Source organism: Bemisia tabaci, chromosome 2, assembly GCF_918797505.1.
Source record: "Bemisia tabaci chromosome 2, PGI_BMITA_v3".
NCBI classification, from domain to species: Eukaryota; Metazoa; Arthropoda; class Insecta; order Hemiptera; family Aleyrodidae; genus Bemisia; species Bemisia tabaci.
In genome coordinates, this window is record NC_092794.1 from 58,606,132 (window position 1) to 58,622,064 (window position 15,933).

At 39.4% G+C, this 15,933-nt stretch overlaps 1 protein-coding gene and 1 long non-coding RNA gene across 10 annotated transcripts in view; one reads left to right on the top strand and one right to left on the bottom strand.

Annotated features, from left to right (window-relative positions):
• Ac76E (adenylate cyclase type 2 Ac76E) overlaps window positions 1–15,933 on the top strand; it is a 118,272-nt gene that overhangs the window by 26,331 nt on the left and 76,008 nt on the right. For all 9 annotated transcript variants that reach the window (XM_072295947.1, XM_072295950.1, XM_072295949.1 and 6 more), the window contains one exon: window positions 14,633–14,766. In XM_072295947.1, coding sequence (XP_072152048.1) covers window positions 14,641–14,766 — 126 coding nt within the window. In that variant the 5' untranslated portion in view covers window positions 14,633–14,640. The remainder of the gene's footprint in view (window positions 1–14,632; window positions 14,767–15,933) is intronic.
• LOC140223836 (uncharacterized) lies at window positions 1,025–10,589 on the bottom strand. Its single transcript, XR_011899120.1, has 2 exons — window positions 9,959–10,589; window positions 1,025–1,339 (listed from the first exon to the last, which is right to left on the bottom strand). It is a non-coding gene; the product is annotated as an uncharacterized lncRNA (long non-coding RNA).

Below are 15,933 nucleotides of genomic sequence, written 5' to 3' on the forward strand. Positions count from 1 at the left end.
ATGGTGTTTTCAATTGAAGTTTTCTTAAAGATGGCGCGGACGCCGGGTTCAACTTGCCCCACCCCACCCTTGTGGCATCTTTGAATACGCATCTGGGACCTCTTTACCCCTATCCTTCTAACTCTAAAGTCATTTCATGTGCAGCCCCAAAAAATCAAGGGCCTTTCCCACAGTCTCAAAGTGATGTTGGGAACATTAAAAAAAAACCTTTCACTTTTGTGTCCCCAATTTCAATTTTGCCGTATAAGAACCGCCGAACAATGGATCGAGTCAATAGGAGAGGTCGCACAAAATTTGGAAACTTCAAACGCTGATAACTCCATTTCTACAAAACTATGAGGTTCTAAAAGTAGTTCCATTGGTTTTTTCGTGAGATTACCTTCTAGAAGCACCCCTTAAAGTTTAAAATGTGACGAGATAAACATCAAAATTTGCAGTTTTATAGTAGAAAATTTCTTGTCCGACCTCCCTAATTGACTCGATTCATGATTTTGCTAAGTCCACACCCTACAGGTGGATACATTGAAGACTCGGGTCACGAAAGCAAAAACTTATTTGATCATACCTTATTATTCCTCTTTAAAATTTTCCCTTGGAGTTCTGACATATATCAGGAATTTTTGATCGAACTATTTAATTACGAGTAATATTAATTGTGAAATATTTTAGTGATACTAGGTTTCTCTGTAAGCAGCTCACAGGCTAAAAAACGCTTTAAGTTCAGTGCGAAACCACGTATTTCCACTGCGGTGTTTCAAAATTTTTGCTCCTATTTTATAGTTTCGGAGAGAAACAAGGCACTCTACAGCTTGAAATTAACACAGCATATTCTGCCTACTGAGAAGACAAATCAAGGAATTTTTCGAGAAATCGAGAAATTACGTGGACCAGTTTTCCAAAAAAAAAAACAAAACAAAAAAAAAAAAACACAATGAACACGAAGTTGCAAAGGAGGTATGTGGTTTTGCACTGTGGCCATCGATATGCGTGAAGGTAGGGCAAATGAATCTGCAATGAAGCATACAACTTTGTGAAACATTTTATTGATGACGGGAACAACATTTGATACAACTGAACATATTTAATCAAATTAAATTACACAGCGCGTCCAAACATTGTCCCTTCAGAGGGATTTTCTATGGCCGGTTGACTAGTTTTTTATTTCATCATTGATTTTTACTTAACCATTATTATTATTATCATTATTTTTTTTTTTTTTAATTTTTAATTTGAATACTCCCGGTTTATTTTTTGACGGTGCAGGTCTCGCCGGATTTCTTCGCCGGACAGTCCTTGCAAGTGCAGGCGGAAGCGCACTGACAGGTCTCGCCTTTGCAGCCTGGAACACGAAATGAAACATTAATCAGATCAAATGGGGACATTTGAAATTCACTTAATCCGCCCGCTCAGCCTAATCCGCCCTTTTCCCGTTCACTCGGGTCGCGGTACAATGGGTGTCCCGAAAGCGCACGGACCGGCTCTGTGTAGTTCCGAAATTAAGTTCGGATCGGGCGGCCCCAAACACCAAAACGGGGATTAACTTATTACCTGTTGATCAAGACCACAATCAGCTCATATGAACGAAAATTAACGAAGTTATGGCGGTTATTTTGGAGGCGGGTGGAGGCCTCGCGGCTTTCGCAGCTCCACCGGCGGGTTTCCATTAACATGTCCTCGTAATCTTCAAAATCACTGTCCGACTGGATCGGACCTAAAGCGTAGGGAACAACTTGTAATGGTAGATGATTGCGTTTGGACAAAGTACCGCATTGTTGCTACTTTTTCCTTTGGTGCTGAATCGACGGGTTTTCTTGAAATTTTCCGCATTTATTCTTGAATATACACACAAATTACAAGGGCATATTTTGATTAGTTTTCTTCTGAGAAAACTAAACCTAATCTGAGCTTTTTAATGTCTAATGAAGGTACCCATTCTTTGACTTGAGCCGTTGATAAATTTTTTGAATGGGTTATTGTATATTAGGGTTTCAGGACATTCCGTCAACGATTTTTTGTCAACGCAAAAGAATGGGGAAAAAACCAAGAGGCACGCAATCATTAGTTTTAACCCGTATGCATCGATCTTTTAGAGTGAAATACTTCCAATTTTAAGCGCTTGGTTGCGCGTACACACGCTGCAGCACAGTAAAAGCACAAAATATAAAAGAAATAATTAAAAAAGCTTTGGGGATCATTAAATTTGACACGGAACCACCTTCATATTTATAAAACACATTTTATATTTTCCTTAAATACATATTTTTCTTCATCAATTTAAATGAGGAAAATCCATGCAGAGTGTGCAAAAATTTCAAAATCAAGAGCTGAAAAACGCCGACTCCGCGATTTTAAATATTAGAGCCTACACTGAGCGGAGCGGCGCGCGGCGTGCTTCAGGCATGGCGCGAGACGTGCACTAACACCTACAAACCTAAGGGGATACTTCACGCATTGCGCAATGCTTGGAGTATCCCCTTAGGTTTGTAGGTGCCAATCCGCGTTGGGAGTTGGCCAGCCGCCCGCCGCACTGCACCATGCCACGGCGCCTCACGCAACTATTCCACAACAGAGGTGTTGCACAGTATCAAACGAAATTGAAGGCGCTCCAACATTTTAAGAATGATAGGCGTCCTTTAAGAGTACGAAGCTTTCCTCGCAAAATAAATCAAGGTACTACGGCACGAGCTCCCCTGCCGAAAAAACTCGTGGACATGAACTACTAGAAGCGTGCGGTGTGCGGACAAAAAATCGTTGTCGAAATGTCCTTTAACCGTATATTAGTGCTCTCCGGTCGGTTTTTGTAGCCTATGCTGATAAAATGAGGACGAACTAAATGTGGGCAATACCCGCAAGTAGGTTCACACATTGTCCATGAGTTTTATAAAAAGTTTTTTTTTTTTTTTTTTTTTTTTTTTTTTTTTTTTTAAAAAATAAAAAAAACTATATTTTCACGCTCTCCAATGTAATTGTCTGTTAGAGTAAATTGAAAGTGAGCTTCAAGTGGACGACACATCGGAATCAGTTCACATAATTTATTGGTTGAAATAATCCATGGAGCGAGATAAAAGTTCATTTTTACTGCTATCTGTTAGTTTTTCTGTCTAATTTTTATCTACATTAAAGGCCAACGTCAATGGACGACAGCAACGATTAGATTTCTAAATCGTTCATTGGTCCAATCAAAACATGGGCACGGGGCAATATATTAATGTGGTTTTTTTTCCCAAGTAGATAACTATTCGCGCTTTGCTGTTGGTGTTTTGCCTATCCGGGCCAACTGAAGGCAAACTTTAAGCAGGCAATTTTCGTGAACTAAGTTACTCATTAGATAAAGGACTCTCCCGGAATGTTAGTAACAGCGTTACGTATTCCTCTCTATCGGTAAAAAATACACAAAATCTTTATAGTATTTCCAGCGTCCCCATAGGTTCTCAGCAACACAAATCAATAAAATGCAAGTGTCATCCTCATTTCTTAGACGTCATCAGTCAGCTTATCAATAAGAATACTTCAAATTTTATCCGGCTATATATTCAACTGTTTACCACAATTTTGGGGGCGGGTCCGTTAAGCGTTACGTAAATATTAAGGGGGGGGGGGGGGGCTCCTGGGTTGCAATAAGAACCGTTCACAAGAGGAAGGGGAGTCACAGCTGCCGAAAAAGTGCGATACGTAACTTATGAACGCTCCCTAAAGACAGAGCAGTGGGAGCCAATCAGAAACCAAGTACACGTGTCTTAACTCTCCAAATAAAGACATTTTCATCTTGATGTGCTTTAATTCTGGGCGGTCCGTGACGGCTCCGGCGGCGCTAGTCTGTCATGCTAAGGAAAAACATCGTATGAACCTTCAGGCGTTGCCACATTTCCTTTAATAAAACACGAATTTCCTGGTAAACTTATGAACATTTTCCTCCCAATTTTTCAGATAATTTTGTTCGCAATTTCACCTGAAGTTCCTGAAAATTTCAAGGAAGAATATTCATAACCTACCGCAAAAATGTACATTTTATCGGTGGAAATTTGGCAACTCTCGAATGTTCATACGGCGTTTTTCCTTAACACGGCAGTAGTCAAGCCGGCAATGGAGCGCCGAGAATTTTATTAAAAGGTTGCGAGTACCATCTGACGCCTAGAGCTTGGACGTCCTGTTACCTCTGAACCGTAATTAATTGAGTTTACGCTTTTATACCTGAAACTAATATTTTCCACTGCGCTCCTTTTATTGCATCTCATGTTTTAAAATCAAGCGGCCCGATCGGCCGACCGGCGGAAAAAAGTCAACGTATTCATTACTGAATCCGCAATACAACGCTGAGATTCAACAGATGAATTGCGGAGGATATATTTTTATAGCCGCGGATATGAGCTCCATTTTATAAAATTGCATATAGCTTCGGGAAATTTTCTACGCGCCGTTATTATGAGCCTCCTTCCTTCACTCAATTAATAATCATTTTCCGCTTTCCTTTACCTTAAAGAACTGAGCCTGTCTCACGTGAACAATGTATTTTTCTCACTTCGGGAAGCTATGTTAATATATGGATTACATTTTGCAATAAGGAGCCACTATTTCTGGCCCGTTTTAGAAACAACATACGTGTCATTCGTTTCCCTATTCAGATATGTGCATTTATGGGACAGCCAGAGATAGTGGTTCCTTATTGCGAAATGTAATCCATATACAGTTATATTCAGACGAAAATTGCGAGTGGAACCGCAAACTTGCCTAGGGGTGGTTCAAGTATCACGCAAGGTATTTTGGCGGATTTTTTAACCTCCCTCCCCCATTGGCAGATCCAGAAGGGCGGGGTAGGGTAGGGGGCGTGCGCTCCCCCATTTGTCCGAAAAAGGAGGTAGAAAAAGGAAGGAAAGAGGGAAGAAACGAAGGAAAGAAGAAGGAAGGACGCTTAAATTTGGTAATTATTCATAATGAAGTTGACTCAAACAGAATATCAGATGCTTTAAAATTTCGACAATTTGTGAGCCCCCTGGACCCCCCCCCCCCCCCCCGGTTCGAAGTGTCTAGATCCGCCTATGCCTTACCCTCGGTAAGACATCCACAAGGCAACCTTTCACCTCCCTACCTTTTGAATTACGTAAGAAAGGCTTGATTTAATCTAAAATATCTGAAAATTTCAAGGAAAAATATGCATAATTTCGTCAAAAATACACGATTTATCAAGGGATATTTGGCAACTTTCGCATGTTCATACGGCGTTTTACCTTAGCACGGCAGTATTGAGATACGCGGTTTTGGATTTGCGGTTTCGTTTCGCTAAACGATGTTCTTATTTCCCCTACGGTGGGTGTAGAAATTTTTGACTTGTGACGCGCCGCGGGAGCGGAGGCTGGGGCCGGGAAGAAATCAAAATATTTACACAAGGGCTCGCGCTCATGGCGGAGCCGCGTGTAGCGTTGATATGCTTTGAATATTGAATACACTTGAGATATTTATCCACCTCACTGCCATTGCCACCGCCGAGCGAGTCTACAAAGTGAAGCGCCCGCGCCCTTGAAAAGTCCCTCGTTTAATTCTCGAGCCCTCCAATAATTGTATCAGATCCCGGCGTAATGGGGTTTTTTATTATCCCGTCCAGCGCCGTCTTGTCAAGAGCTACTCCAAAAATCCCTTTATTAAATTACTCCCGATTAGACTTGCTCTTTTACGCCGCTTTTTTGGGCTGAGACGTAATTAATAAGTATAATCGTATTTTTCGGACTTTCATGCGGTTTTCAGTGGGTGTACCTATATCCTTACATAGCGGCCTTTCAAGTATTACTCAAGATCGCTAAGGGGAGAGGGGTCTATACTGCCGTGCTAAGGAAGAACGCCGTATGAACGTTCGAGAGTTGCCAAATTTCCTTCGGTAAAATGTTTATTTTTTAGGAAAGATATGCATATTTTTCCCCGAAACTTTCAGGAACTTAAGGTGAAATCGAACAAAATTATCTGAAAAACTGGAAGGAAAGTATTCACAAGTTTACTGGGAAATTCGTGTTTTATCAACGGAAATTTGGTAACACCTGAGGGTTCATACGGCGTTTTTCCTCAGCACGGCAGTATACTTGTCTTAGTGGGTCTTACAAAAGAAAAAGGGTGTTAATTCCCTCTAGCGTAAGCCTCCCACTTCAAAATAATATATTTTTGGACCGCGTTTAGCAGAAAGGAACCAAGCCATCTATTGCCAAATTCAATCGGGCAATTTACTTTTTTACATGAAAATGGTTGCGCGGATTTTTGTGCCAATTTCAATGAATTTTCTGCATAGTGCGAAGCAAATTCCTTAAAATTTTCAAAGGAATCCGCACGAATGTTCTCTTGTATAAAATTAAATTGCCCAGTTAAAGTTGATAATAGATGATGTGGCTTGGTTCCTTTCTGCTGCAAGCGGTCCATTTTTCAATGAACAGTATTTTTTCTAGTTATTTTTAGGCTTTCTCAGTTCTTTTCAATCGAGAAACAGAATACGAAATAATAATGCAAGTCACCTCACTCACCTACTGAAAACTATAATAACGAAAAAACATACTTGTAAGTAAAAATAAACTGAAAGGAAGGAGATTAAAATTATTAATCTAACCAAAAATTTAAAACCAAAGTACCTATCAAAGATAATTAATTACTTTTCATTTAATTGTAAATCCTAGAAAAGCAGGAAACCCGGCAATCCTTTGACTATACACTAAGTAAAGTAAAAATGTTAAGTACAGTTAATTTACGGTAAAATTAAGTTAAGTAATTTTGTAAGTGATGCATTCAATGATAAATTTAGAATTCCCCAAGTTAATAATGTCGGTTTTACTGTCATTGAACCAGCCTAACAATTTGTTTTTTTCATGAGGGTAGGTACATCACTACCGACAACGCAGCAGAGAAATCAAGCTCGCTTTTGAACTCACCTGGTGAGGGCAGGCCAGGCTACTGCCTCTTAACGCTTGTGAAGCGCGAGCACGCTTAAATTCCCTCGAATCCGCTTTTTTTTTGCACCTGATGCGTCATTGAGCTGAGAGGAACAGTGTTCAAATGTTATACTTTACCAGTGTAAAAAGGGTTTTTTTTTCGAGTCGTCAAAATAAACACGTTTTGACATTCAACCTCACTTTGAACCGGGTGCCTGTGCCCACTTGTCGCGCAATGAAAATTATACACTGTCAGAATGACAGAGCCGAAAATATTGAAACCAATGGTTAGATATATAATACGATAATAAATAATACGATAATAATACGATATATATAATTAGATATATTGAGAGTAACTTTTCGTTTACTTTCGTTTATGCGGAAAAAATGGATTCAACCATTGAATTGTTGAAATTTATGTCCGAAATGTTTAAAATGTACATTTTTCAATATTGGGAAACTCATTTAACCACGGGGGTGGTTAAATTAGCAGTTTTATATTGTAAAATCTACATTGAAACATGTCGAACACTTTTTTAACTACACAATTGTTAAAGCAGCAATACAATTTTTTCCGTGTATCCCGATGGCGAACCGCGGGTACATTTTATAGGAGGAGTTATCCCGCTGTATGACCAGAGAGCAGTAGGAAGTGCCAAAGTTGAGTTCTTCTCGAAACACCTTTATAATAAATCTGGGAACTGATAGCACAATTATGCTCAACAGATGTTTCACAAATAACCACCAAAGCAGTACAATACATCACAGATCGACGGTGTAAGTCGGCAATCGCATAATTCGGTTTACGACGTCGCAGACTTCCTGTCATACTTTATTTTTTCAACGGAAAACTACTCAACGGTAATTCTTTAGAGCTGCCGTGATTTTCTTCACAGTGCCAAGAAAATTCTGCAAAAACTTCAAGGAATGATATCAATTTGCTCTCTTTTAAAACATTAATATAGAGGCGGAGATTTTCAGACGAGATATGTGATTGCGAACTTACGCCGTCAATATGAGCGCTTACAAGAGTGCAGGAATACTTCACGCATTGCGCCGTCTGCATATGAGCGCCTACAAGAATGTAGAAATACTTTACGCATTGCGCCAAACGCAGTGCGGTCACCGTTGCGTCACTATTTCCCAATTTAAGCACGCTCCTATTTTATCATTTCAAAGAGACCACACAATCGCGATTTAGCGGGCAAACACTGCACCAAGAATCAATTCGCAAGGGATTGCCTACTTTCCAGGTTGTCTTAAGAAATACGCGAGGTATGCGGCGGAAAATTCCGGACCTTCTTGCGGGATATCCGTAATTTTTCAGTACTGCCGGACCGCTTCTTAAAAATCAGTACTATTTCCGGATTTTCAGGATTTTTCAGACCAGTAGGTACCCTGTTGGCGACGTTCGAAGGGCCACAGGGCATTTTTCTTATGGCACAGCAGAATGGTGCAGTCATACTTTATTTCTTCAACGGAAAACTACTCAACGGCAATTCTTTTAAGCCTCTGTGATTTTTCTTCTCTGTGCCAAGAAAATTGTACAAAAGCTTCAAGGAATGATGTCAATTTGTCCTCCTTCAAAAAAATAACATGGAGGCGGCGATTTTCAGACACCGCAAACGAGTTATACATAATTGCCGACTCACACCGTCGTGATGTTCTTTTAAAACGGGGAAAAACTAAAATATTTCCAAGAAGACTTTAAAATGTTTAAGGAGATAAATCACGGTAACATACCTATACGTGTTGTTAATCACCCTTAAAGCCAGTTTCAATTATTTTAAAATCATCTCTGAAAATTATTTACAGCAATTGAAATGCATCAAAAATTTCGAAGACATTTTTTAATAATTTTCAAAACATGTTTAAAGATTTTATGAAAATATTTTTGAAATGCGTGTAAAAATCATTGTTAATTTTTCATATTTCCTATTGGTGTTTTTGAAAATGGAGGTATCCAAAACATTTTTAAAATATTCTTATTTCTTATTATACAACAAAGCATAAACGTGTTTTTAAAATTCAAAAAAAAAGTTCACCAGGGTTAAGAATACCTAAGTTGATGTTTGAATTGCTTAAAAATATTCCTTAATTATTTCCCGAACATTTGTCTCTCAAGGATTTCAATCAAACGATTTTAAACTAAACTTGTTTTTTGGCGTGTTATTACCTAACGAATGGATCTACTTTGCTCTAGGATTAGATAATACATTTCCTCAATACTGTATACCTAGATGTAAGAAGGCAATGTCCTCTCAAGTAGCAAGACAGTTGCTTTAGTATCTGCGCTAACGAGTGCGATGCGCGCACAGTGGATCGAGTCAATTAGAGAAGTCGGACATGAAATTTTTGACAAAAACTGTAAATTTTGATGCTTATTTCGTCACAGTTAAAATTTCAAGGGGTGTTTCTCGAAGAAAATTTTACGAGGAAACCAATGAAATCACTTTTAGAAGATTAAAGTCGTGCATAAACGGAGTTATAAGCGTTTAAAGTTTCCAAATTTTGTCCGACCTTCACAACTGACTGGATGCACTGTGCGCCGGATGTTCTCTTCAGGTCGCAAGTATGTACATCCTAGCAATGGAGGATGGAAGCGTGTGTTGCATATTTAAGAATATGAAGGAACCACCGATTTCACTCCATGTCCATAACAATGGCTGCGTTGCCGTAATAAGAAGCCTCAATCATTCCGCCAAGAATCCAACCGATTAAGAAACAGCTAGATGTGGTTTCCTTGAGGAGGGTTTATTGAATATTTTCCTAGTTAATCAATAAAAAGAGTACTCTCTCAAAACTTCCTTTTCGTACATACTACTCTTTCCGTTAGCACGGGAGTGTTAGGAACTCTACAAAGATGATGTCCATTTCTCTTTCCTCGCTCTCTCTCGTGTTTCGCTGTGGGGCGGGTTTCAGACTCCTGGATTGGGGTATGAGCGAAATAATTGTTGACACCTCCATGGATAAGACACAAGCCCTCCCCCCTGAAATAAAAAAAACAAAAAAAAACAAAAAAAACGACGATATAAAGTAAAGCGTGGACTTACAGGAACCATTTCCGCAGCATGGGTCTGGCATGTTGTCGAGATGGATGTTTCGTTCAGGCAAACGGAGGATCACAGACAGACACTCACTCAGCGTCGTTGAACTGATCAAATAATGATCTTCTTGATCCTCCCTCTTGTTATATTAAAATCATGTTTTGCCTCCGCATTTTGTGCCGTGTGCAATTCGGTGGAAAGGCGCATTATTCACATTTAGTATCACTCGTTCCCAAGGTCAAGCGCTTTCTCTGTTTTCAACAATAATTTGAGTCTGGAGCGTAATCCGTAATCATTGCCAAAGATAATAAAGTTTATTCTGGATCGTGATCACGACTTTCTTCCCTTGCTCTTTGTTTGTTTTTACGCGAGATAAGCACCTACGCTCCGTGCACGGCGCACGTAGCAGGAGTGCCCTAAATCCACCAGAGATCTCTCTCGTGTCCACAATCATCAAGATCAAAGTCTCCAGAATGGATCGGATATCAAAGCGTGACGTAGAAACTGGTTCTGATGGTTTGGGGGTGGATCTTCAGCTTTATCGCAATGAATCCTGGGTACGATCGATGGGTTTTAAATCGAAATTAGGTATCGCGGGCATTATTTTGGAAATATTGAAGTATCAGTTTCACTGTAAAAAAAAAGTGTCTTGGAGTCAGAGATAAGACTTTTAAAAAAATTGACTAGAAAAAATACTCTTAATTCAATCGAATTGTTGATTGTATTGAGAGGCGGCCTCTCAACTTACGCAGATTTCCTTTTGATTCAAGCAAAAATCCGATCGAATCGAGAGTAATTTTTTTTGGCCAAAGTTTAGAGTCTAGACTTTGGATCCAGCAGACTTCTTTTTCCAGTGTTGGACATAAATAACTAAAGAAAATTCATCCCAAAAATTGTCTCTCAAAACCTTACTATACGGTCAAAAATACTGTTGTTAATTAACTATTGATACCCAAGTAGTGGGTAGGTATTCCGCAACCAAAAGGTTGCAACTTGATTGCACTAAGATTGCAACTTTATTCCGTTTACATTTTATTTCATATTTTCTACATATTGGCCACATCTTTACAATCAAATCGTAAAAAAATCAATAAGTATTATTGTGATGAAAATTGAAATTAAATTGAAGGAAAAATTGAGTAAGCTAGGTTCGAAAACTGTTACTCTCGCCTGAAACGATGGCTATGTAGACAGCAGGCCAAACATGCATTTGTTACACCTTGATTGCAATTTAATTCATTCTTTTCGCCACAACGCATCTGTCTGGATTTGTATACTGCATGTCAAATCTTTGCGAGGCAAGTCAAAATTTTTTTCAGTTTTTGATTCGAGCCCCAAAAGTTCGCTTCCGAGGAATTTCAGATATTCTAGAGCCTTATTTTTCCCAAAAAATATTGCTGAAAGGGATTTCAGCTTTCCCTCTCCTTCCTTATTGCCCGGCCGGGCCCTCTCCCTTCAAAAATCGATTCCCGGAGAACCATTCAGTGCTAAAGCACGATTCCTGGACAAACCACTAAAGAATTCAGTTCTGAGAGGGGTAATCTGTTCTCATCCATCAGAAATGTATCATTTCAAGTCCCCCGACGAATTTCATCGTGAGGAAGCGCGGCTCGGGGTCGCGGGAGGGGTTGATTGGTAATTTCACTTGACTGAAAATCAACTGTGAGGAATCGAAATCGAAAAGAGAACCCTACTGCACTCATCTCGCCGCACGTCGTCCATTTCTTATTTTCGTCCTCATCACTCCTATACTACCAGTTGACCTAGCGCCAGTGTTGCAACTTGCAGCACCCCCTTGAAAAGTCATTGATTTTGTTGGTATTGATGACATTATCAAATCACTAGTTTTTACAACCCTCGGAAACAGAAGGAGCCACCTCCATACGTAAAATCCAACTTTGTGCTCTTTGTGAAGCCAACGCAACGCGCCTACCACCCAGGTGTTGACTAGGTTGCATCTTTCTCAGATTGAAGGGGCATATTTTTCTTCTATCTAGGAATAAGCACATTTAAAATAAGCAGAAAGGCTCTCTTTTTGAAGTCAAGTTTATAACTATGATATACGTTGTGTCTCGGGCAAAAATTGGAAATGGAACCTCTGCAAGTTCAGGAAATTATGTGTCCTACCCTATTGAATCCCTCGTAAGCACGATTGCACCAATATTTTCATCGTATATATTCACGCTCAGGCCTATAAAAAAGTGTCAGAATTGAGGCTATAATAACGGTAAATTGTTACTTTGTAAGAGAGTCCACTCTTGTAATAGGTCAAATTTTCTACTCAGACATAAACGCTGATACCCGAGCGAGGTTGCCAAGACTGTTAGATTAGAATTGCCGATTCTACTATGACCTGCGCACGCAAGTTTGCATTCCTTTTCTTGACAGACTTTTCGAAGTAGAAGTTTCACACGTTGTAACACGTGAGCTTATTTATTTAGCGCTATCTCTGCATAGAGTATTAGAGTCATTACTTCCCGTGAATTCTTCCGTGCGGAAAATGGACCACAATAAAGGCAGGGTTGGAAATGAGGATACGACATGTTTTCATCGAAGTTCTGGTCAACTATTCAAAAACAAACAATCACTTCCGCAAAAATCAAGATTTAGGTCTCATATAAATCATCCTCTTCGTGTGATGTATGGCATATTTAAATTTTTTAAGAATAATCCAGCAAAACCTACTTCCATCGTAGAGCACCGTGGAATCAATTCTGTGAGCGAACATATTCAAGTAGCCTTTGGAATTTAGGGAGAAGACACTCTGAACCGGCAAATACAAAAAAATGTTGTAGTTACTTAAAGTTTGTCAAAAGTATAGAATTATGTATTTAATTTTTTGTATTTTCTTGTGGTGTCAAATCATTTTAATATACCTTTCAAGTATCTATCTCCGAAGAAATACCGTTGAATTTTACTCGAGGCTCTATTACTATTCGATAGGAACTAAGCTATTTCTTACTCATCCAATGAGGAAACCAAATGGCACTTACACGGAATTGCTTCTAAAATGACCCAGAAATTGTAGATCCTCATTGTAAAATCCAGTCCCCTTGTCTTATCAATGATGCTATGTTAAGGACCTCCTCAATTACAAAGTAAATATTATAGATCCTTCTCCATGAAAGGAGCTGTTTAAAGAAGTGAACTATCACGAGTGCGAATTTCTTGAACAATTTTTGAGAGTCGCTCGATGGAATCGGAAATCCCAGGGCATGGCAAGAGCCCCGTGCTTCAAAAAAATGGCAACCCTGCTCCGTTTATCGGCTGTTATTTCATAATCCTCACACTCAGAGCCAGACTCTTCCCTCGATTACCCGCCATCCTCTCTGAAATTGATCCACGGCGCAGCTTAAACATTCCGTTCGCATCCCCCAACCCTCAAATCCTCCCCCACCTCCCCCTTCCGTAACCTCCTCAACAGGATACCCACCTCCACTCCCCACCGCAGCGCCGCCTTTGACACGGGGCGCGATGAAATAAAAAATGGAAACTTTTTAATTTTTGCTTCATTGCTCGCACCCCCCCCCCCCCCCTCCGTGTACCACTTCTCGACGTAAAAAAATCAGCGGGGAAAAAGCGTGCAAATTAAAGTAGACAGAAGAAACAAGATCGAGGTTTTTCCTTCCAACGTCAATCTAATTAAATCTAATTTGCCATGGAACGTCGCCAGGAAGAGGATGAGGAAGAATCTGAATTTCCGTTTTTAATTATGAATTTCCATGCCGTAATAATTTCCACGCGATAGCGGTATGGGAGTGATTTCTTTCCCCTAACTCGCGTCCTGAAAAGGAAGAGGCGAAAAAAGAACAAGTCGCAAGAGAGATGTAATTAAGTGTTTTAGTGGTCGCTGTAAAAACGCTATTTATTAGTTTCACTCTTCGGTTACTTTCCCTTCTTTTTTCGTGAGTCGTGGAGACTCGTTTTATTAATCTTTGATACTTTTGGAAAGAAACGTTGCCCATTGTATGATATGATGAAATAAAATGCAACGATTTAATTGGGTCAGTTGTGCTGCTGACTAAATCGTAATTTATTTAAACTTAGTGGTAGCATTGAACGTATTCATGAAAAAGACGTTATCGTAGGCTATTTTTGCGTCTGAAAGAGGTAGAAAGGAAAAGGGAGGACAGAAGGAGGAGAGAGTGGAAAAAGCAGGACAAAAGTTAGTTTAAACGTACGAACGGAATACTGCGCCTGCGATAAGTATCCGGGCAAATGCGTAGTCCCCGTTCGCATAACGCTAGAATACAACTATTCATGCTTCGACGTCGTGCGGGTTGCATGTTAACAAAATGAAGGCGCTTGCTTTGTTTGGAATGCCAACGACTGCATGCGACAAAACCTCCTCCAAGGATGCGCGTGTTGTAAATTCAAAAAATGAAGGCGCTTGGCTCCTGCTGATACGCATGTATGCTACTTTCCAAGTTCAACGGGTGTGTATTTTGTATATTTAAAAAATGAAAGCGTGCATTATTTCAGCCTCCAGCTATGAGTGCGGCGCGGTAGTTTTAAATTTCCATCAAATTATTGCATCGATGACTGTTAAGCAAATAGCTGAAGTTGCGTTGTGGGATAACGTCTCTCGGCGACCCTATTTCGAACTGTAATCTTCGACATGAGGAAATGAGAAAAGGGCTCCAAGCAGAAAGTTTACCGTGTTTTGAATTTTTGTTGCAGGCTCGAGCATGGAGTTGGAGGATTTATACAGGCGGTATTGTGCTCGGCTGAAACATTCCTTGTTCGTCGCTTGCCTTTGTTTCTCGTTCTTGTTGTCTTTAATTTGCTTCATCATTCTTGCAATTTTATCTGAGGTAAGCCTTTATTCAAATAGTTCATACCCAATTCCTATTCCCGGTATTTCGTAGTCCTCGGGGCACTTATCTTTCAGTGAACGTGTAAATTAAGGAAGTTTGAATCTTTTCTATTGCTCACGAAAATTATAAGATTTTATCTTTTTCTTTTTTGTTTGTGTTAAATCTTGAAAGAAAATTCTCAACAGATTCCATGGAAGTTGATACTGGCGACAATGTACCGTTGACAAAGCTTTCAGCCATAGTTAGACTGTTTGTTTTCAACGAGCAAAAATGTTTAAAAGCTAATTTTGGTGTAAAATCTGTTGACTTTTCTCGTACGTGCATGTTGGTAGATAATACGTCATGTCCGACATTTTCTGCGTTCAATACGCTTGGAAATTCTGTCAACTCATTGCACTGTAATTTCTATTTTGCGTGATATCGTATCCAAATTGTCTAATAACGCCTTTCCTTTTTTTTTTAAAAAAAAATTATTTTATTTTAATTTTATTGTGTTGATTGTGAGTTTTACAAAACGTGTGTTATTATTGCTGCATTGCAAGTAGTCATCTGGTATTTTGTCTTGGGGGGAAAACTGAAAGTGGTGGATCAAAATTTTCGACGAATTTTGGCACAAGTTGTCACTTTAATCCCCTGGAGTAAATTTATGACATGTGCAAAGGGCTAATTATTTGTGCCAATTAATTTAATATTGTCAATTTATTTTATGGTTGTTAATATCATCCGGTCGACCGATTTGGAAGGTCATCAGACAAGGTCCCAAATAGATAAAACAGCACAAGTTTCCTCCTAAATCATGTGAAAAAACGACTCTTAAAGCAGGAAGTTCGGAAATCAATCTCTCAACGCGATATCAAGAAGTATTTTTAACACAGATGAAACAAAAGTTAGATTATAAAAATGACGTCATTTTGTACATTTGTCACCAGTTCAATGTTAGTTGTACACAATCATATTTTGTCTATAGGGCGATTTTCAGACTTCTCGTTGTAAGTTTTGTTTTCCTCGTGAAAGAAGAGTAGACATGATACGTTTGATGCTTCAATTCATGCCCTGTTTAGAAGCTCAGTATTTGCGTCCAAAAATATTGTATAGTTGAAAATTGGCCCTGCGCTCAAACGTGGCACAAAACTGAAACGACATCTGAAGGAATAACATTTGTGA